The 20,943-nt window shown below is 43.5% G+C and overlaps 2 protein-coding genes across 11 annotated transcripts; one reads left to right on the top strand and one right to left on the bottom strand.

Annotated features, from left to right (window-relative positions):
- Positions 1 to 628: 628 nt before the first annotated feature.
- On the top strand, positions 629 to 13,368 carry exoc7 (exocyst complex component 7). 10 transcript variants are annotated; one of them, XM_005725707.1, is made up of 21 exons: positions 629 to 861; positions 1,027 to 1,092; positions 1,432 to 1,616; positions 1,694 to 1,799; positions 2,620 to 2,842; positions 3,087 to 3,254; positions 3,579 to 3,590; positions 7,520 to 7,588; positions 7,804 to 7,949; positions 8,169 to 8,321; positions 8,407 to 8,505; positions 8,587 to 8,649; positions 8,851 to 8,917; positions 9,952 to 9,990; positions 10,156 to 10,218; positions 10,307 to 10,427; positions 11,408 to 11,503; positions 11,589 to 11,652; positions 11,945 to 11,986; positions 12,061 to 12,194; positions 13,082 to 13,368. In XM_005725707.1, exons 1-21 carry the CDS (start codon positions 802 to 804, stop codon positions 13,182 to 13,184), a joined length of 2,079 nt encoding a protein of 692 aa, XP_005725764.1. In that variant the 5' UTR covers positions 629 to 801; the 3' UTR covers positions 13,185 to 13,368. The 10 variants fall into 10 exon arrangements, with proteins under 10 accessions (XP_005725764.1, XP_005725761.1, XP_005725765.1 ...); XM_005725704.1 differs by lacking the exon at positions 7,520 to 7,588 and adding an exon at positions 6,409 to 6,501; XM_005725708.1 differs by lacking the exon at positions 3,579 to 3,590.
- A 2,269-nt stretch (positions 13,369 to 15,637) lies between these two features.
- On the bottom strand, positions 15,638 to 20,932 carry LOC102206049 (galanin receptor type 2). Its single transcript, XM_005725703.1, has 2 exons — positions 20,584 to 20,932; positions 15,638 to 17,568 (listed from the first exon to the last, which is right to left on the bottom strand). Exons 1-2 carry the CDS (start codon positions 20,922 to 20,924, stop codon positions 16,932 to 16,934), a joined length of 978 nt encoding a protein of 325 aa, XP_005725760.1. The 5' UTR covers positions 20,925 to 20,932; the 3' UTR covers positions 15,638 to 16,931.
- Between the last annotated feature and the right edge of the window lie 11 nt (positions 20,933 to 20,943).

Here is a 20,943-nt window from a genome sequence, read left to right as displayed (position 1 = left end):
AGCCTCCTCTGCACCCTGGTGACATACCCCTACTCCAAGGCCCTGCATGTGTGGGTGGTTGTGAAGGAGCGGGAAGAGGGAGGCAGCTGGAGATGGGGAGGGAAGGAAGGGAGGGACAGGTAACCCCTCCCTGGGGCCAGCTCCCCCGCTGACCCCAGTAGGCACTCCCACATTTCGCGACCCGCCAGGGAAAGGGGGCCCAGGCCCATCAGACCGGGGCCCTGTGCAGTAGCGCCCCCCGGCTCCACAGAGCCCTGGACAGTCCACCCAACCCCACCACAGAGAAAACTGCACCCACCCCACCATCCACTCATCTTCCAGACTACATAAGACGGTAAACGCCCAGGCTGAGGGCTCCCATGCATTCATTTCTAAAGGTTTTTAGGTGTGTGCGACACAGGTTTCACAATTTTAGTTAAGGACTACACACAGAAAAATTACTGTGGTCCATAATAAAAGACAACTGAAGAAGAATTGTGTGTTTACTTTCATTTGCAGTTAGAATAAGATATTAAATAAACTTAAACGTAATCTTGATTCAGTACAAACTGATTGGAGGAAAAAAAATCGATGAGCATTTATTTCACTTTTCAGTTTAATGCCGATGGCTATTTTATTTTGAAATCCTAACCGGAAACACTTGCCCTGTTACGGCTAACCAAACTAGCTTAACCTCACCGCTTTTAGCTATCCATGACAGCGGCTCAGGGGTGTCGTTGTTGTTGTTTTTATTATCTAAATCGGTAACTTAGTCACGTTTTAGCCGCCGAAGAGACTCCTTTGCTTTAAATTTCCTCCAGGATGATTCCTACGGAGGATGCGTCCGCCAGGAAGCGGGAGATCGAGGAGAAACTGAAGCAGGTCAGACAGCTGGTGGCTTGAGAGGAAGGAAGCTTCCCTTCGAGCTACAACCCACCAGTGTATCTCAACACCCGCGTTTAAAATGATGCTTATTGACCGAAAGAGTGTCTTTAATGTCTTCAGAGTGAAATGAGTGAGTGGTTGGTTTTCTTTCTGCTGTTACAGGAGCAGGAGACGCTGTCGTTCATCCGGGAGAACCTGGAAAAGAGCGATCAGCTGACCAAAAACATGGTAGGACGGTCCAAACACACCCAGGGACAGCTCAGGCTGACACTCATAGTTCTCATAATTAAAGGCGGTGGGCTGATCTCCATTCGATAGTACTTTAACCCATAATTAAAAATAAAGCCTCTTATTCTTGTACTTGGATTGAAATATTTACTTATAGTTTCTATCATTTCTATTATGAACATGAAGCGTGAGTGAAATGATGAAAGCAGCCTGTGATGTCATTTTTCAGCTTTCACCCCACTTCAGCTGAATCTCTTATGTGACTCATTATTTAAGGTGCTATATTTAAGCTGCTTTTATAGCCCAACTGGTTTTTGACCTGTATTTCTTTCCCAAAAGGTCTCCATCCTGTCTTCGTTCGAGAGCCGCCTGATGCAGCTGGAGAACTCCATCATCCCGGTTCACAAGCAGACGGAAAACCTGCAACGGCTGCAGGAGAACGTGGACAAAACTCTGTCTTGCATGGATCACGTCATCAGCTACTACCATGTGGCCAAAGACACGGACAGGATCATCAGAGAGGGGTGGGGATGACCTTCGTATGCAAATGTTTTGTGGTTACACAAACTGTATGTATACTAATTTTCATTTTCTGTCTCAGACCTACGGGCAGACTGGACGAGTATCTTGCTTGCATTGCAAGAATTCAGAAAGCTGTTGAATACTTTCAAGACAACAACCCAGACAGCCCTGAGCTCAACACAGTGGTAAAGTATCTGCCTCTCTGAAATTACAGTTGTGGTAAAAACGTTTACAATCCACTCATCATGGATGTCATGGACAGTGATGTGGTGTCCAGCTGACCCCGGTTCATGCCAGGCTTGAACCTTGGTGGTTTCTGTGAAACACATCTTTTTATACTGGCAAAGAGAAACTACCAGTCGTAGTTAATCATGAGAAACTAATAGGTTTTGGCCTTGTCAATTTAAAAGACATTATTGGACCTTCATCACTGCTTAGTAAAAGCTTAAAGTGACTGTATTTATATATTTAAGGCTATATGGACTTCTTGGAAAGAGATGGACCACCCTGGAAATAATTAAAAGTAGCTGTCACATTTGTGCCTGTGATGTGATTGACTTTCTGTTTTTGGAGATCTAACGAGGTCGATCTGCTGTCATAACATTTCAGTCCCGACAGATTCTGTGCCCTTGTGTTTTTTCTAGCAAAATACATAAAATGATCCGATCGCAGCTTTTTCTGAGAGTTCAGATTTCTGCACAGTATTCTTTACCATTTCCTGTTTGTGTCCAAATGTGTCGTGGTTCTCACAGTACTACAGTGAAAATATTCCTTTTAGCCACTTGTGTCTGAAAGAGGAAAAGCTATCAGAGCCATTAGTTCCACGTATTTAGTGACTGAACAACACTATACACCGCGCAGCTCTCTGAATGAATCATGCTGTTATTCCTACATTCATTTATGTGTACATTTCATGCACTTCTTCCTCACTTCAGACGTCTGCTTCAGTCTCCGTGCCGTTCCGAGTTGGAGTCACTAATTCCATGACCGTATCTTCTTCTGCAGAAAGCACGCTTTGAAAAGGGGAAGGAGCTGCTGGAGGGCGAATTCCGCAGCCTCCTGACCCGCTACAGCAAACCTGTTCCCCCCATCCTCATCCTGGACGCCATCAGCGTGGATGAGGAGCTGGAGGTCCAGGAGGATGTGATGCTGGAACACCTGCCCGAGGCCGTGCTCCAGGACATCATCTGCATCGCCGGCTGGCTGGTGGAATACGGACGTAATCAGGGTACAGCTGTGTTTGTTTGTTGGAGGTCTCTTCCTGTTTAAAGGAAGTTCTTTACCACAATTGCAAAAATCATCTGATTGTTGGGCTCTTCTGTCTAATATTGGAGGTCCTCTACCTTACAATCTATAAATCATCTTACCACCAGAGCTGGGGTGATGTAAATCATTAAATTGGCTTTGAAATGTGCAGGCGGTGTAGAGAAACTGGAAAGATTGTGTCTAATTTTGCTCTCCTCTTCCTGCAGACTTCATGAACGTCTACTTCCAGATCCGCTCCAACCAGCTCGATCGCTCCATCAAAGGCCTCAAAGAGCATTTCCGCAAGAACAGCGCCTCCTCCGGTGTCCTCTACTCGCCTGCCGTCCAAACCAAGCGCAAGGACACGCCAACTAAAAAGGCCCCGAAGAGACCAGGTCAGCAACAGATGCGCCTCATTCAGTCCGAATCCACAATCACGCCACTCCAGTCTGCAATCCCAACTCGCTGTCCAATCCATCTTCCATAGATCAACCTAACAAACACGCATGATCCTGCATAGTGACGGATATTATACACTCTTCACTACATCCACAGTCTGTTTCTGTCTCAGGTTGTCCTCCACAAGCTCTCTGTAATCACTCAGTTCACCGAGCTGTAGCGCACTTCTACCACACACTGTGTTTCTCTGTGATATTACACCCTGGTCTAACTAATCCTTCATCCTCTCCTCTTTCATAATCCCTGTGTTGTGATGACAGTCTACATCCCAGGTAAACACAAAGCTCTAGCGTGTGCCTCGTGCTTGCTTGTGTACGTCAGATGCCACATTTCACGGCAAATCAGAGACAGCGTGATGGTTTGTGTCGTTTTGTTAGCAGCTGAGACAGCAGAGGTTTATTTGTCCTGTTGAATGGTGTAGTAGGTGATCCAGTGGAGATTTTAACCTCTAGTTTCACAGCAGAGCGTTTCGGTGATGAGATGAGTAAGGTGGAGGTTGCCCCCAAACCGCCGATAAACAAAACTTGATGAAATTTCTTTACAATTTTACTAGAAATGAATAATTTGTAATTGCATAGAATAAAAATGATTATTTATGATTGAGCCTGGCTCTATAAGATTATGTGTAAGGATTAGCCGTAGTCTATTTTCCTGAAATTTAGTTGATTAAAACAAACAAACAAATAAACGTATTGTTGTGTGATGGAGAAACAAAGTCTTCATTATCAGAGTCTAAGAGTTAACACATACACCTGTACATGCATGCATACAGAGAAACTGCTGTACTAATAACAGGCACTCACTCACTTTGACCCTCAGGCGACCCAACAGAATTAAAGCATAAATTAGGGAGGAAGAGGAAGAGCTGGCAGAGCGCTACAAAGTGATCTTCAGCGGCCTCCTCGTGTACATGTTTCTGCACAAACTTTCAGAACAGACTGTGTGAGATCCTGACGTCCTTTAATGGGGCTTGTGATCACAGCCAGAGAGCAGCAGAACTGGCAGGTCTGTTACTGGTGCCCTGTTCTCCTCTCACATGAAAGCAGGTTCATGCTGAGCACAGGTGGCAGACGCTGTGATGTTTCCAGGCTCGGTCACGTCAGATACCAGTCCTGTCGCAGGACTGATGCCCTCCTACGGGCCTGTCCAGCTCTCAGCCTGTCTCCTGGTAACTCCTGAGACCTCCTGGAGGAGCTGGATGAACCTGAATGGGCTGTAGGTACCGTCTCATGTCACCAACAGTGACAAGAGACTAGAGTCAGGAGGGGGGAGGAGAGAGCAGCAGTCTGCGGTCACCACTTGCTCAGCCCTTTTAGGCGGTTGTGTCATTGAGGCCTCTCCAGGGAACCTGGTGTCACTTTGATTTGGACTTTCAGAGCAGCAGAAATGGATTCACAGCGTTTATGATAATAACTAACTGGACATTCCTAAAGTTTACCTGTCTTTGTGTTTCTAGTGTGATGATGGAGTTTTAATCTGTTCTACTTACGCTCACTGCTGCCATGAAACTAAAGGCTGCAGTGCGTGTGTGTGTGTGTGTGTGTGTGTGACAGGTTTATAATATAACTGTGCGTAGTGTTGATTCAAGGAGTTTGTCACTAGCTGATCACCTGCTTTACCTGCACACACCTGGTTAAAGAGTTGAGGTCAAAGGTGAAACAGGTGAACCCTCTGACTGATCTGACGCATGTGCAAAAATACGCACACTTCCTGTCACTGTTCTGGTTTAACAGTTTTCTCTAGCGTCTGTATGAGGGCTGCGTGATTAAGGTGTTTGTTTTAGACAATAACTTTAATCTTGATGACTTAACAAGATACAAATATTACTGAAACTGAACTTTTTAAGAAACCAAAGAACAAAAGTGTCAGTTTTAGTCATCTTGGGTGCGTTTGAGAGGATGTGTTTGATTTGTAACAAAAAAGAACAATGAAAGTGAGGATTAAATGATGATTATAAGCCAAAATTTAAATTGAAACTCTCGTAATTTAATGAAGACTTAAGGTTTTGACTGTTATGCTATGTAACTAATGCAATGTCTTTGACAGCTTTTGGATTCAGCTTCAAAGACGATGCTCATGTGCGTACTTGACAAGAAAAATTGATTATTTTATTTCGTTTCTTTAATATTTTCAATAACTGGAGAAACAGTAAAAAAATATACATAACTAAGTAATCATTTAATAAGAAAGCAGGAAAATAAACTGTTCTGTTGCACAAGTAGTCAAACCGAAAGCAGGATTTTCTTTAAATCCCAGATTCGACTTTTTGCTTCTGTTTTTATTCAGTTGCTCTTTAACAGGAGATGTCTCTCCTGCTCTAAGAGTCCAGAAGTTTCGTTTTCAGGGCTTTAACTGTGAAAGGTCAGGAAAGGAAGAAGCGTTTTTTTTGCACATGCAGAACAAATCAGTTTTTGGTACGACTTCCACTACAAACAGCCTTATTGGACTCTAACATGACGACAGTGTTGCTCTGCGATTGCTGCACATCTAAAGTGTTTGCTAACACGCTAACCTTTGCAACTGTGTGAGTTGACAAACACGTGACTAATAACCTTTCATGCAGAGAAAAAATTATGTAAAAAAAAAAAAAGCTGAATGCACCTTTAATTGTGCTGCTTGCTTACTAACTCACTAACAGGCCAACAGTTTGTGTTTTAATGCTGTAAATATGAATAATCTGCAGATTTTTGCATCTCTAAACCATGTGACAGACTGTTTATTATTCGTAATAGTAATAATAATCGTAATGATAGATATGACTGTTAATTGTATTAATTGTGATGGCTGTTTATAACTGCTCTAACCTGTTTATTCTCTGACATCACCCCGGCAGTGTGTGTTTCAGCACACGTGTCCTGTAGTGCTGTAGTTTGTCTCTCGTGGTGTTAGGCTGTGCCTCCCCCTCCTCCCCCACGTACAAACCTCTGCTGGCTGCCTCGGTGGTGGAGGGATGTGGTGTCTGTGTTTCATCACTCACTTTCTAGCTCTCCCTTCTCTTCCTTCTCCTTCTTCTTCTTCCTGTTTCTGTTTCTGGGCTGTCTGGACCTCGCTACCCTCCTCTGGACTCTGTCTCTGTGTTTCTGGGACCAGGGACCATTCGCAAGGCTCAGAACCTTCTGAAACAGTACTCACAGCATGGGCTGGATGGGAAAAAGGGGGGTTCTAACCTCACTCCTTTGGAAGGTAAAGCACCTCGGTCTTCTCTATGCTGACAGTGTACTGTTGTTTCAGGCACACAGAACGTCCCCTCAGTCACAACAGCTAGTCGCTGCGCATGTTTGATGAGTCATAAATCATCTCTAATCGGTCTGGAATAAAGACAGCTGATACTACAGCTCATTAATTTCGACATGCAACATTAAGAACAAGCGCATCCATCCTGATAAACTTCTTCACTGTTAAAGGTGAAACTTGGCTTCAAGGTTTCAAACTGTTGTTTGGAAGCTGAATGCAAAGAATCACCGCTATGATTTTAATCCTGAAACACGGATGTATTATGGCAGAAATGTCAACTGATGTTTAACTAGAGACAGACTGTGTGCCCATGTAATACCACTCTGTGCCACAAGGTGGTGCAAAGATTACCTTAAAGTATTTCCAAACTACCTGGGTTTTTTTTTATTTTTTATGTCTGTGTGTTTTTTAAACTGCAAATGATTTCAGCGTTTGCACATTAAAAATATTTGATGACGAAATTTTTGTTTATTTCTGCACAAACAGTTTTATAATTAGAAAATACATTCATAATATCCAGATAAAATCTGCTAGGCTGATAATAATTTGCCATAGATCGTATAATAAGATTATACATTAATCTTATTAAGTAATTAAAGTGTGGGAGCGTCTCACCCGTGTGGAAGCGTGTCAGGATGGTTTTACTTTGAAAAGCTGCGATCAGTCGAAAGCTGTTGTGATTTCTGTGCAAGCTGATTTCTGTCTCGTAGTTTTAACACACTGACTGATTCAGACATCAGTCGATGCAGAAAACAAACCCCTCTGGGTCTTTTGCCCCCTCCCCCCAAACTTGTGGGCGTCCCCTGCTTCTTTCCCCCGCCCCCTCCCCGGCTGGTGCTTGCTGGTGGTCGGTACAGCTGCTCCAGGTACAGGTTTGTCTCCCCCCCCACTCTCACCCTCTGGCCTAGTCACGACCCCCGGTGGTTTGACTTGGCCTGTCTCCTTGCTGTCCCGCCCCACCCACCAGGTTACGATCACGACCTGCGGGTCAAACACCTCTCTGACGCCCTGACCGAGAAGCACGGGGCCGCCACAGGTGAGTGAGGGCACCATGTGGGAAAAAGAAGGAACACAGATGATCTAAAGAGGCGGGCTTTCCTGTAGATAAAAGCACGCCCACTGCAGTTTTAGCACTTTGTATTTTCTTTAAATCCAGTTGCAGTCAGAACACATAGGTTTACTTTCAGCTTCAGACTCCACGTCTGATGTTGGATGGTTTGATTTGCTGGCTGACTGAGCTTTTCCACCCAGGAAAGGATGATGTCCTGGATATCGAGATCGACTCTTACATCCACTGCATCAGTGCCTTCGTCAAGCTGGCTCAGAGCGAGTATCTGCTTCTGGCGGAGATCATCCCCGAGCACCACCAGAAGAAGACCTTCGACTCCCTCATTCAGGTCCGGGAGTTTTGTTTGTGACATTTTTAGAGCATTTGAGGTTTGATTAGGGTTTAATGTTGGATCTGAGCTTACACAGGTTCAAAGACTTTTAATAAATTGGTTTAATAACAGCTTCAGGATCCTGGAAATCTCTTTTCTGTGTTGTATATTGAATATTTGGTTTTTTTGTCAGATGTATACTTATAATATATGATAACAGTTCATGCTCCTCCACAGGAGGCGCTGGACAACCTGATGCTGGAGGGAGAAAACATTGTGGCTGCAGCTCGCCGGGCCATAATGCGACACGACTACTCAGCTGTCCTCACCATCTTCCCCATCCTCAGACACCTGAAGATGAACAAGTCTGAGTTTGATACCACGCTGCAGGTCCGAGCTGCACCCCAAAAAACTCCCAAAACGTCTGCGTATGACAGAAATGAATTACTGTAATGATGTGTTGTGCTGTCTGCAGGGCACGGCGGCGAGCACCAAGAACAAGCTGCCCACCCTCATCACCTCCATGGAGACGATCGGAGCCAAAGCTCTGGAGGAGTTTGCAGACAGCATCAAGGCACGGAGCTCTCATTTCTGTGTGTCACCACTCACTGCTCAGTAACTCGTAATTCATGACTTCTTTCTCCTGTGACTGCAGAATGATCCTGATAAGGAGTACAACATGCCCAAGGACGGGACGGTCCATGAACTGACCAGCAATGTAAGCTGATGCTCCGTTACCTCCCGGGTTAAATAACACCACTCATTTATTCGCTCTTTCTACACTTCAGAGTCAACACCTTCCTGCGAGGACTCTGCTGTTCGTCGGTCTCCGTGGGGACGGCTGATAGCTAAGAGCGGAGCGTCTCCATCTAATGATTAGTCCGAGCCGAGCTCACCTCCTCTGTCCTCTCCTCTGCAGGCCATCCTGTTCCTGCAGCAGCTGCTGGACTTCCACGAGACAGCTGGAGCCATGCTGGCCTCACAAGGTGCAGCCACTATAACGCAGGCGTTAGCCTCTCGTTAGCATAGCTGTCCTGCTGCCTCGCCAGGCTGTGATGGTGTTACACGCTTTTTTTTCTTTTATCTCTCATATAGAACCACAAATGTGATTACTTTAACTCTTTCAGCCATAAAAATGAGATTTGATGACCTCCTCGGTGCCCTTAATGATGAGTATCTTCAGTATTAATCTATTAAGACGTAGTTTGACAACCTTTAAAATAGTTTCTGCGTATTCAGGGACCACCATCAATAACCTTGGATGCAACCCAGTGATTTGGTTCCTTAAGCGTCTGAAATGTGACAGAAATCCTCAGTTCGGAAAAGCTCTCCAAGGGGATAAGAGTTTGAGGAGTTATGGCTGACATGCTGATACCGAAGCACATCATTTCACACCCTGACGTTTGGTTTCAGAAAACTAAACTTGTAATGGTGAATATACTCAGCTCAATGCTTCAGAAGCAGGGCTTTTCACACCAGTGGGTGACATTACAGTGGCTGCAGCCGTCTTTTATTTACAGCTTTTTCCAACAGTCTGGTTGTCCAGATTCTCCAGACTGCAAAGTGTTGCTTATGAATTCACATCCGTAGGTTCGTTTTAAACTGACTCTCATTTATGAGGCGACCAGACTTCAGATGTATAAAAGCAACTCAATTTCCACACTGTCGGGCTCCCAGGTTGTCCCTTCACTGCTCCTTTATCTGAGGCTGTTTTCACCTTCAGCCCTCTACCTTTTTCCTTCCCCTTCTAATTGCATCTCTCTCCTTTCACACGGAGCCTCTACACATCCAGCATGTGTTCAGGTTTTATAGGCGAGTGTTTGTGGCTCCCTCCTGTGCTTTGATTATCGCAGCTTTGCTTCGCCTCCTTTTCCGCATCCGGCTCTTTTCGAGCCCTCGACCCCTCGCTGCCTGGCTGATGACTGTTTGCTTACTCTGCACTAACTATTCTCTTCTAACCTTTTTGCACTTGTGCCTCTTTCTCTTTCTCTTGTCCTCTGCCTTGCCTCGGCCCTTTTAGTACTGGGGGACACTTACAATATACCTTTAGACCCCCGAGGTAAGCATCAAAGAGAGACTGTGTAGGCCCCTCATGAGGTCAGCTTTGAATGTTTTCAGTTTGTTTTGGGGGGGGTTAAGATAAGAAATTAGCGGTCACATGCATGCACTCTTTCAAAAGTGCATCTGTAGCTTCTGCTGCTAAAATCTTCTGTATTTCTTACAGAGACGAGTTCGGCCACCAGCTACACCTCCGACTTCAACAAAAGGCTCCTCAGTAGTTACATATGTAAGCAGAGATGCTGTGCACTGCCTCTGTGTTAGAAGTCCTCGTTTTAGTCTGTAAGTCATCATTTTGTGTTCTTTTGTTCTTGCAGGTAAGGTTTTGGGGAACTTGCAGCTAAACCTGCTCAGTAAATCCAAAGTGTACGAGGATTCGGCTCTGAGTGCCATCTTCCTGCACAACAACTACAACTACATCCTCAAGTCGCTGGAAAAGTAAGCATCGTTTCCTGTGTCAAAATAACCGCCCAGTCTGTGCAGAGAGCAAACGCCAGCTTCAGTCTCAAAGTGGCCTGACTTTGGTCGCAGGATCACTAAAGCTGCCCGGACTTGGGGTGGCCGTGGGTCATCAACCAGTCAGAAGCTGGGTGCACCGATCCCTGTCTTCTCTTGTACAGAAGCTGATGCATCCTGAGTCCAAAGCACTTTAACAGTACCTGTCCGTTTACCATTTACACCTGCAGGCTGTGCCAAAATCCGTCTGTCAGTCATCTTAGTAGCTCCTGCTGAGAAACCTACACGTCAGCCACGTCATCACCTCCTGAAAATATTCAACAGAAACTAAAGTCTTGAGCAACCCTCATTTAAATAAATAAATCAAATTATATAAAACGTGTTGTTCCCAAAGAGAAGGACTTCAGAAAGGCTTTCAGTTTTTCTGCTTTTTCACTCGCTTTCAGTCCAGTTTCTGAACCTTTTTCAGAGGACACTCCTTCACACTGACCTGTGAATCATTCAAGCATAAAAACAACTGCAGACTATGGAGGAAATAAGCTACTAGTAAATTAGTTAAGATTAATAATTTTCTCCAGTTAGAAAAGATCAGGGTTTGAGGTCAAATTCAATTGTTCCTACTTTTCTTAAAGCTCAGTTTTTTGGTTGCCAAGGCGCCGACTGTCACGAAACTGTTTGTGGTCATAATGACAACGAAGGGAGTGGAACATACACGTGAACACGGGGCGGTCTAAGATCAGCTGCTCAGTGAGATCAGCTGGGAGGGGGGCTTAATTATATTTGATGAGGTCTGATTTCGGAGGTTAGTCCGAGGTCAGACTGTTGACATGTGCGTGGGTGTGCAGTGGAGTAACACACACACTTTCTTCTTTGCTTTTATTTTTTTGGGGTGTAATGTCCTAATAAATGAAGTGATCACTGACAGCAAGTTAGTTTGGGATAAATGTTTCCTGCGTCCTCAGGTCTGAGCTGATCCAGCTGGTGACGGTGACTCAGAAGCGAGCGGAGACGTCCTACAAAGAGCTCATGACTCAGCAGATCGAAACATACCAGCGCAGGTGAGCGAATAAAAGCTTCGCGCGTCAAACTCGAACACGATTTGTGTCTTTGTCTTCACGCCCGTGCTTTTTGTTTCCGCCTCAGCTGGCTGAAAGTCACCGAGCACCTGACAGAAAGGAACATGCCCGTCGTACAGCCCGGCACCAAGGTCAGCATTTCTCCTGTGGGAGGTGTAACACTTAGCAGAGATGTTAGTAACGAACGCAGCGCTCAGTGCGTTTGATCAAATATATCCAGTATCTAATGGTTGTTATGGAGACCCGTTCTGCTCATCCTTATTTTTATTCTTGGACTTTATGAGAGTAGCTTTGCATGATTCACCGGTCAATATAAGGCTTATTTATCTTATAAACTTATACTAAGGCTTGGTGCTGCCTCTCGTCTGTTTTGTGTAACTGGAGCTTCTGGCTCATACACATGTGTGTTTTGTCTTCCTCCAGCTGAAAGATAAAGAGCGACAAGTGGTTAAAGACAAATTCAAGGTGAGGCTGTAATCAAATGAAGTAAAATGCAGCTGTTACTGAGTAAGAAACTGACGTCAGTCTCTCTTTGTCAGGGCTTCAATGACGGTTTGGAGGAGCTGTGTAAGATCCAGAAGGGTTGGGCCATCCCGGACAAAGAGCAGAGAGACCTCATCCGGCACAATCAGAAGAAGGTGGTGTCTGATGCCTACAGAGCCTTCCTGCAGAGGTCAGAGACGCTCTCACACAAACAAGTCTGGAGTCGAGGATTTGACCTAAAACATCGTTTCGTCAAATATTCTGGAGGCAGATGTTGATAAGAACATTATTCAGATTTCTGTGTGGGACAGGTTTTTAGCTAATGGGTGGTCAACAAGAATATGGAGGCTCTTTTTGTTTCAATACTAATCTCACCTTTAAGCTGTGATTCCTTCTGTGAAATGGAGAAAATAATCACAGAGCATCTCGGGATCAGTGAATGCTCTCTTAGCCTGTTGCTCTTTTTTACATAGCTTAAGATGGCGTGCCCCCTTTTAGTCACATTACTAAACGTTAGAAATTTAGTGCCCTCATCTGCTGCTCATGCTCACATGTTCTGTTGATCCCGACACCCTCCGTGATTTTCTTCAAGCATGCTGAAAAATCTCTTTTTGCAAACCTCCTGCATGATCGGGGGGTGAAGCTGCCAAAACTGGTGCATCAAAGGATCCTGAAAGTTCCCTGAAGGTTCGAGATGTCACCTCACATGTTACCAGCACGCATGCACCTGTGACACCTCATAAAACCATCTTCTCTTTTAATTTATAACCACAAAAATTTCATTGCGAAACATAATGATGTTATGACATCATTATGTTGCCTGGCAACCACCTAGCAACAAACAGCTAAACAACACTGTAGCACGAGAATCTGATTAAGACCCGTTTACTGTCAGAAACAATCATCTGATTCTGAGAGGTCTGCTGTTAGGCACCGATTTATTTTAACGGAGTGACTTAAATGTAGCGCTTGTCTTGAATTAGGAAAATGTGACCTAATAATAATTAATCCATAAGGCTGAAATGATCTGCTCGGATTTCTTTCACACTCATATTTCATTGTTCACGTTTCTTCCAGATGTGCCAACATTTCCTTCACCAAGAACCCCGAGAAGTATCACAAGTATCGACCGGAGGAGGTGGAGGAGATGATCGAAAAGCTGTTTGACACATCCGCCTGAGGAGTCTCCTCTTCCCCACCCCAAAGAAACACGGGCTGCTACGCCTGAACCCCCCCGCCCGCGCTGCTCTCAGCCTTGTAGTGTCTAAACAATGTTTTGTACAAAGACGTGAACTTACGTATTTATGTAATTTAGCCACTGCAGCTCAACATTTCAGACAAATAAAAAGGGAACTCTGACCGAACCTGCGTGCTGGTTTGTTGTGATACAGACATTCACACTTATAGAAACCTCACCCACCTTCTGTTTGTGACAGGCAGCCAATCAGAAGAAAGCTGGGTTAATGGCTGAGGAGGTGAAACAGCTGATTTCAGACACAGAATGAACTAAAGACTAAAGAGCTTCTTGGAACATGTTAGCATCTTTTAGTTCCTTGTTTTCGGTTCTTCCTCCAGCGGGCAGCTAACAGCTGTGCTCTCACGTGCTGAGCGTAGACGAACATTTATCAGCCTGACGGCACCTTCAGAACGAGCATCAGCCAACGTTATAACAGCTCAGATTCTTTTCTTATCCTGGAGTCTTTAACACTAACAATCAAGCTGTGTGTGTGTCTGTGTGTGTTACCATCATTCCTCTTCAGGGTAAAGAGGACAGTTCTCATCGCCACAGCAACCAGACCTCAGCATCTTCAGGTCTGGTTTCCTTGGTGATAAAAAGTTTATCCTTGACCTTGACTTGTGCTGTTTTCCTGTCCCATGTCACAAATCGAATCAAGTCTATTTTTATAGCACATTTTAAAATGAGCGCAGCTGATGTCATTTTGACTCGAGTCCAGCTTCAGATCAGCAAACGCATCTGCCCACACGCTCTTAAATTCTTTACTTTCTCAGTCGAGGACGACCACGAGGTGGTTTTTATATTTTAAGTGCCGGCTGTGAAGACGAGAGGAAGCTTCTTCCTTTGTCAAAATGATTTCACGGAGCTTTATTGAACAACAGTAGCAGAATGGACAGAAATAAATGCTTTAAACCAACAAAGTTATTTACAGGTGTCTCTTTTCACAGACACCAAAAACAACATGTTCAGATGCAGCTCAGTGGTGTTATTTTAACAGCTCTGACCATGATCTGTACGTCACAGCAACACTTCTGCATATAAAACACCAGGAACGCCTCACTTCACAGTAACAGATCAGCTCTCTGTTGGTACACTGCCAGCTAAATACAATCAACAAACAGCAGCTGACCAGTAAAAGTATACGTACTGACAGCCTACATACATATATTAAAACAAGAAGCTCTTACACCAGACCTTTAACCATCTGACAGAAATATTTTTTGCCATTTTAATGAGCGATCTGTTCGTAATGACCTGATGAGCAGCCTGAGATTAAAGAAAAGTGTGATTTCAACAAGATGTCTGACTCAGTGAGTCAGCTGTGACATGAAAATGACGATTTATTGTATTTCACATCTTCATGATTCACAGCTTGCCTGTATCTAAAAATGTTATTTATTTATTGTTTATTACCACAAAAAAGCATTTAATAAGCAGCGCTTTATCTTTGTCTTGGTTTTTATGCATCCCTCTGTTTTTTTGTTGTAATTGGCTGACACACTTTTAAAAAGTGCTTTTTAAAGTCAAGTCACTAAATAAGAAATGCTAACATGGCCTCGCGCTTTAAAATGTTCTTTGTGTGTCTTTAGCACAGCTCTGGGCCTTGTTGCGTGACCTCCTGCGCAGCGTCCTCATGCTGAGTACATGTGCACACAAAACACCCGAGTTACATATTAATAAAAGCATCAGGTCATTTAGACACAGCTGAAATGAACCCCTTCTGTTACAGTCCTGAGAGAGAAACACTCCACGCGTGAGACGTAGATTCATGATATTTTGCCCTTTATGACATACAGTAAGAATCAACATATGTATGTAGCTGAATAGCAGTCACAGAAACACGCAGAGCAGGACCGGGTGCATTAAACACACTTTTTGTTGTTTTAATGCGGCGACTGAAACTCTGTCTGGCATGTAATAATGTAGCAGCTACACTGAAGCACAACATAAAACAGAAGTTAACGGAGCTAATAAAATATTTAGTGTCGTAATCAGACTCAAGTTTAAATATGTAAATGTCAGTGTCTCCATCAACTTTCGGGCGGATGGCGTGGAGGCTGAGCCTTTTCCAACTGTTTTTACACCTTTATTTTTCAACTACTAATAAATGTTTGAATATGGAAACCAAAATGTTGAATTCAGGTACGCATCCCAAATGTGCGTAACGGCCCCATTTCAACTGTAAATGTTCCATTAAAGTTTTTTCTAAAATAAAGCATTAAAAAATGAATTTAATGGAATATATTCAAATAAAATGTACTTGACTGCGACACATTCAGTTAATACTGAGCACATTTTCCTTAATGATTAATTATTTAAATGATTTTATATTTTTCAGGAGCATTTTACTCAAACATACTGCTGTGTGCTTTTGCACTCTCACAGTGTAAAGCTCTGACTGCACACCTGTGCCACTTCATGTTGTTTATTTATTGTAAACTGTACTATGTTTATTTTTCATGCTGCTGCTGTAACACTGTAATTTCGCTTGTGCGATCAATCAATTATTTATCTATTTAATTACAGCTTTTTAAGAGATTAGCAGTAATCCTGAGGTGAACTAAGGTGTTAGAGTGACGCCGGAGAACGAGTCAGAAAATGCTTGTCTTAGTTTTGGTTTTTGTGCCGTGCTTTGTTCTGCAGGAGCTAATGGGGGGATAATTAGCTCCCTGAGCCCAGCGAAGCAAAGCTCCCTCCTTTCTCCAAGGCTCTCTGTCCCGACTCTGACTCGGACTGTCTTATCTACAGCACAATTCCTGGGATTTTCCTTACTTTCTACACGCTTTGTGTGTGCTTTACACTCCTGATGAACACATTCTTTCGATTTAGTCGTGTTTGGGTAATAAATGATCATTTTCTAAGTCCCTGCCTTGTCTGGTCTTTCCTTTTTGAGCCGGGCTGTGTCAGTAGACAACCTTCCATACACAGATTTCTCCACTACTGCATATAAACAGCATGAAATAAAAGCTAAAGACAGTGACTGTTTTGTTCTCAAGCTCACACGCCCAGAGCGACAGAAACTACAGGTCACATCTAAGGTTTCACCTGCCGGCCGGCTGGGATAGAGGGAAGGTCCGATTCATCCAATGGGGACCATGAATATTCTCTATGTACAACAACTCATTCAAGTACACTGATCATTTCTGGGACAATGCATGGACAGAAAAAGTCCCAGTGGGGAACACCAGTGTCAGTCAGGTTTGGCATCACATCGAACAGACTACATCAATTCACTCATAGGAATGCCCGTCATCAAATCCAGGATCCAATCAGGCGATCACACCAAGTGCTGGCCTTAGAAAGCATCACTGAGGGTGCCCAGACATCTATTGGATCAATTTAATCCAAAGCTAGTATCTGTTATATATTTTTAAATTAACTGAGACATCTCAACCTTAAGACAGTTTCGTGAAGATCATCTTCTCTCGTGCTGATTTTGACTTTAATTAACTGATCCGACTTAGTACATTTTAATTTACATGTAAGTAAAGATTGCGAAACAGTCTTGTGTAACAGACTCCTCGACTGAATTTGTAGACAATGTTGCCATCTGCCAGCCTTTGATGGCTAAAAATGTCCTGGAGGTCGGGAGACTGTTGTGAAGACCTCCTTGATCTTCTGTGATCAGCGTTGTTAGTTTAGAACTCAGCATGTGGTAGATGGCTGGCTCTTCCTCTGAGGCTGTTACCTTTAATTGGACACATCGATGCTGCTGACCATGTTCACTGCCTGAACATGCACCTTATTCACCTCCCTCCTCTTCAGCGAGCAGCTGAACACCTTCCTGAAGCCTTTGCGGAAATGCTTTGACACGAGGGCGTAGACGATGGGGTTGAGACAGGAGTTGGCGTAGGCCACAAAGTGTGAGAGGATGCGGAGGACATAGGTGGTGTAGTTGAGCGGGAATCGGCCCAACCACATGCAGAGGATTACCAGGTGATGGGGAAGCCAGCAAAGGCAGAAGAGAGCAGCGACTATGATGATCATCTTGGAGACTTTCCACTTGGCCCGCCTCGACTCGGACATGTCCTTCAAGGGGCCCACGCTGGTCCACAGGTATCGGATGGTGCGGGCGTAGGTGAGGCCGAGCACCAGCACGGGAACGAGGTAGCCGAAGACAAACGTGCACATATCCATTATGATGCGAGGTTTGGACTCCCATGTAGGAATGCACACAACAGTGCCAGCCAGGTCCATCTGTGAGAAGTAGCTGAGATACGGTCCAGAGAAAACCAAGGCCAGGGCCCAGAGGAGGCCGATGGAGGTGAGTGCGTTCTTTGGCGTCCTCATCTCTCGGGAGCGGAGCGGGTAGCAAATGGCTAAATACCTGTAGGAGCAGAGGAAGACACGTGATCTACAAATACAGTATGAAATCTCAAAAAATAAAGATGGAGCAGAAACAGTAAAGCAAACCAACATATATAAATATATGATCACCCCTGTCTGTATTATACAATGATAATCATAGAGCCATATCTGATAACGGCATTAAAAATCGACCATTAACATCATAAAAACAGCCAAAGCATTTATACAATTTTAACTGTTTTTTAAAAATATATTTTGCTTCCAAGGATCCAGACTTGTCTTTTTTAAAGTGCTCTTAAACAACAGTTCTCGAGGCTGTTCAAAGGTCTTTAAAGTTTGAATTGAATTGTGTTTTTAGGGACTTTGATACTCGCAGAAACAAGCCACCCTCAAGTGGCCGTAATAGGAACTGCAGTTTTTTGATGCTTCAGCTTGCTGTGTGACCACAGCTGGCTCTATGCTGGGTTTCGGTTCTGGCACCAGATGTGAGTCTAAACTACGCCAGATGTTAACCACACGTTGCCTCAAACGTTAACCAGGTTGGCCTACAGTTCAAACACTTAGCAAAGCTACATAATCATCACTCACTAAGAAACATCTTTATTAAAAGAGAAACTCTAAATATGACCACTGAGCACACTGATTTTTGGATCTTGCCAGATAGTTAAAGCTAGAAGATGTAATTTTTGTCATATCTGCCACATGTGGAACACTGTGCTGCCTGTAAAAATAATGACACAAAGACTTTTTAATCCATCAGTTACCTTCATACAAAGTGCAGGACACAGAAATAAACCAAATCTTGCTGCTTGTATGTTTGTGCTACCTGAAATTTATGAAGACAAATGTCATCATTATCAGCTCTCCCCTGGTTCCCTGCACACTCTAACTCAATTTCTTGGCTCAGAGTTTTTATTTCCCTTCATTTGTAATCCTCAGATGTTGTGCAGACTCAAATTAATATGATAAGACGAGTGTAAGTAAACTTTTCGTGCTTTGTAGGCGGATGTACAGAGCGCCGTGCAAAGGTTATGGATGTTTCTGAGACAAAAAATGTTTTTTTCTTTTAATTTTAGTGCCTATAAACGTGCACAGTGCTGTTTGCAGGAATTGAATTTTTGAAATAAGAGATATTTCAAAGTGATGAAGAAAAAGTGCCGCTAATTTGAAGAAAAGAAGCATTCGAATAAAAGTAGAAAACGTAAAGCAACTCTACTGTGAGCTGAGCTGGTAGTTCAGAGTCTGAGATTACAGATTCGCGTGCTTCTGTAGCTGTGACTGTAACATATGTATCAGATCAGTGCTTCGTATGTTTGTGTCTGAGTCTGGCCCAGGGTCGGCCTCACCTCTGTCCACTTGTACCCAGAGCTGTCTGCTCTCTGTAATCTCGACCATTCAGTTGGAGACTTTAAACAAACAAATGTTCCCATTAACATTCTCTTCTGTGCCATCCGTCTCGCTGTATCTCGGAGAAATCATTAAAAACAGGATGACTCCAATCACACTGCATCTGTCCCTGAGGCCCAGACCTGGGTGTGTTGGGATAAATACCAGGATGCAAGCTGAGCATGACTGCCTGCGGGTTTGACGGGGTTCGTCTTGTACACCTGTCGCCTCTGACTTGTCTTTTTCTGTTTTATGATTTTTAAGATCGTTTTTTTTTACAGCACTGGTGTTTCCAGTCCAGTCTGAGGCTCCTGCAGTGATGAAAGAGTCCGGGTCGCTGCTCATGTTCGGATTTGTAATACAAATGTTAATAAAGCTTGCTGTAAGGGGTGTGACATAAACACATCTTTGCCTTGTTAAAAAATCAAAATGATTTGTTATAAAATTTGTTTAGCAGAGTTCTTTTCCACTGTGTAGTATATTAAATTCATAAAACTTAAGTACTCTACACTAGAAACATGGCAGGCTCCTTTTTGGGACAGAGTTTTGTATTTTTCTTTTTTTATTTATTATTATTAGTTCATTTTGACTTTTTTTCATTTAGTTTCCAGAGCAGATTTGTTTGTTTCAGTTTAATTTCTATTGGTTGAAAATGCTTAATTTTAGTTGAGTTCTTATGAGTTTCATGTTGGTTTTGGTCTTTTTTGATCATTATTGTACAGATGGCATAGATCAGAGGAAACCAGCCTTATAATAAAAACAGAACTTTGTAAAGATGTTGACTCACAGTCTTGCTGACATCCAGAGTCAAATCTTTTCAGTTGGTTTACATTTTTTAAGAGTCGAGTTTTTATTTTTATTTTTTACTTCAGTTTCAGTTAATTACAGTAACCTTGGGAACATCTAGGCTCTATTCTGACCAGATTTCTGAGAATTTCAGAAGAAATGAGAACCTCCTTGATTTTTTCCTGCATGAGAATTAAAAATATTGTGACCCACAGTTTTTGAAACAATTATTGAAAGTTTGCCTCAACACCGTCTTAATATCAGAAAGTTTAAAACATGCGCAGACGTGCTGTTTTTTGTTGACTTGAGGATTTAAGATGGTTTTTCATCTCCATCTCAATCTGATATCAGATCAGTTCCGTCTTTTAAAACTGATCTGATATCAGACAGAACAGTGTAACCATTACACTCCAGGGCTGAAACCTATAATAACGCAAACACAACAAAGATGGAAGAACAAATCATGTCTGTGTGAGAATGTTTAGAGAATAACGATCTAAAAGTAGAACTGAATCCTCTGAGCTGCTCTCGATTAGATTCCATTAATTGCTGAAGTATCACCTGTTGCCTAATTTGTCTATTTCCATTTATGTAAAAGACATTTTTCATCTTAAATTGATAAAGAAAATGCACGAAATCCACTAGAAATCGGGACATTGTGACTTAATGGTCACCCTCATGCTCAAAGGAAACCTAGCCCGACGGGTTGAAGCTGTCTGAGGTTTTATATAAAAAAGACATAAAGAATAATAGTTAAGTTCTTTAGGTGTTTTAGGTTTTGTTTCAGTAATCTGAAAGTAGACACGCTACAGAAGCGGCTAACAGGCCAGAGCAACTCTCATAAACTGCAGAGATCGCGCACCTGTCCAGGGACACGGCTGTCAGGGTGAAGATGCTCGCGTACATGGTGAGGAAGATGATGAAGTGCACCACTTTGCAGACTGCAGGTCCGAACACCCACTCATCCAGAGTGTAGATAGTGGCCTGGAAGGGCACGCAGAACACGATGAAGCACAGATCCGCGATGGCCAGGTTGAGGATGAACAGGTTGGTGGTTTTGGTGTTCATCTGCCCGCTGCGAAACAGGACCGCGAGCACCAGAGAGTTCCCCACCGTGCCGAGCAGGAAGATGACGGCGAATCCCACGCAAACGAGCGCAGACTCCGCTTTCCAAGTGGAGAAATTGGACACAGAGTCATTCATCGTTCACACTGTCACGCGT

Source organism: Pundamilia nyererei, unplaced genomic scaffold (assembly GCF_000239375.1).
Source record: "Pundamilia nyererei isolate P.nyererei 1_Seehausen unplaced genomic scaffold, PunNye1.0 scaffold00017, whole genome shotgun sequence".
NCBI classification, from domain to species: Eukaryota; Metazoa; Chordata; class Actinopteri; order Cichliformes; family Cichlidae; genus Pundamilia; species Pundamilia nyererei.
This window is presented reverse-complemented; position numbering and strand designations above follow the sequence as displayed.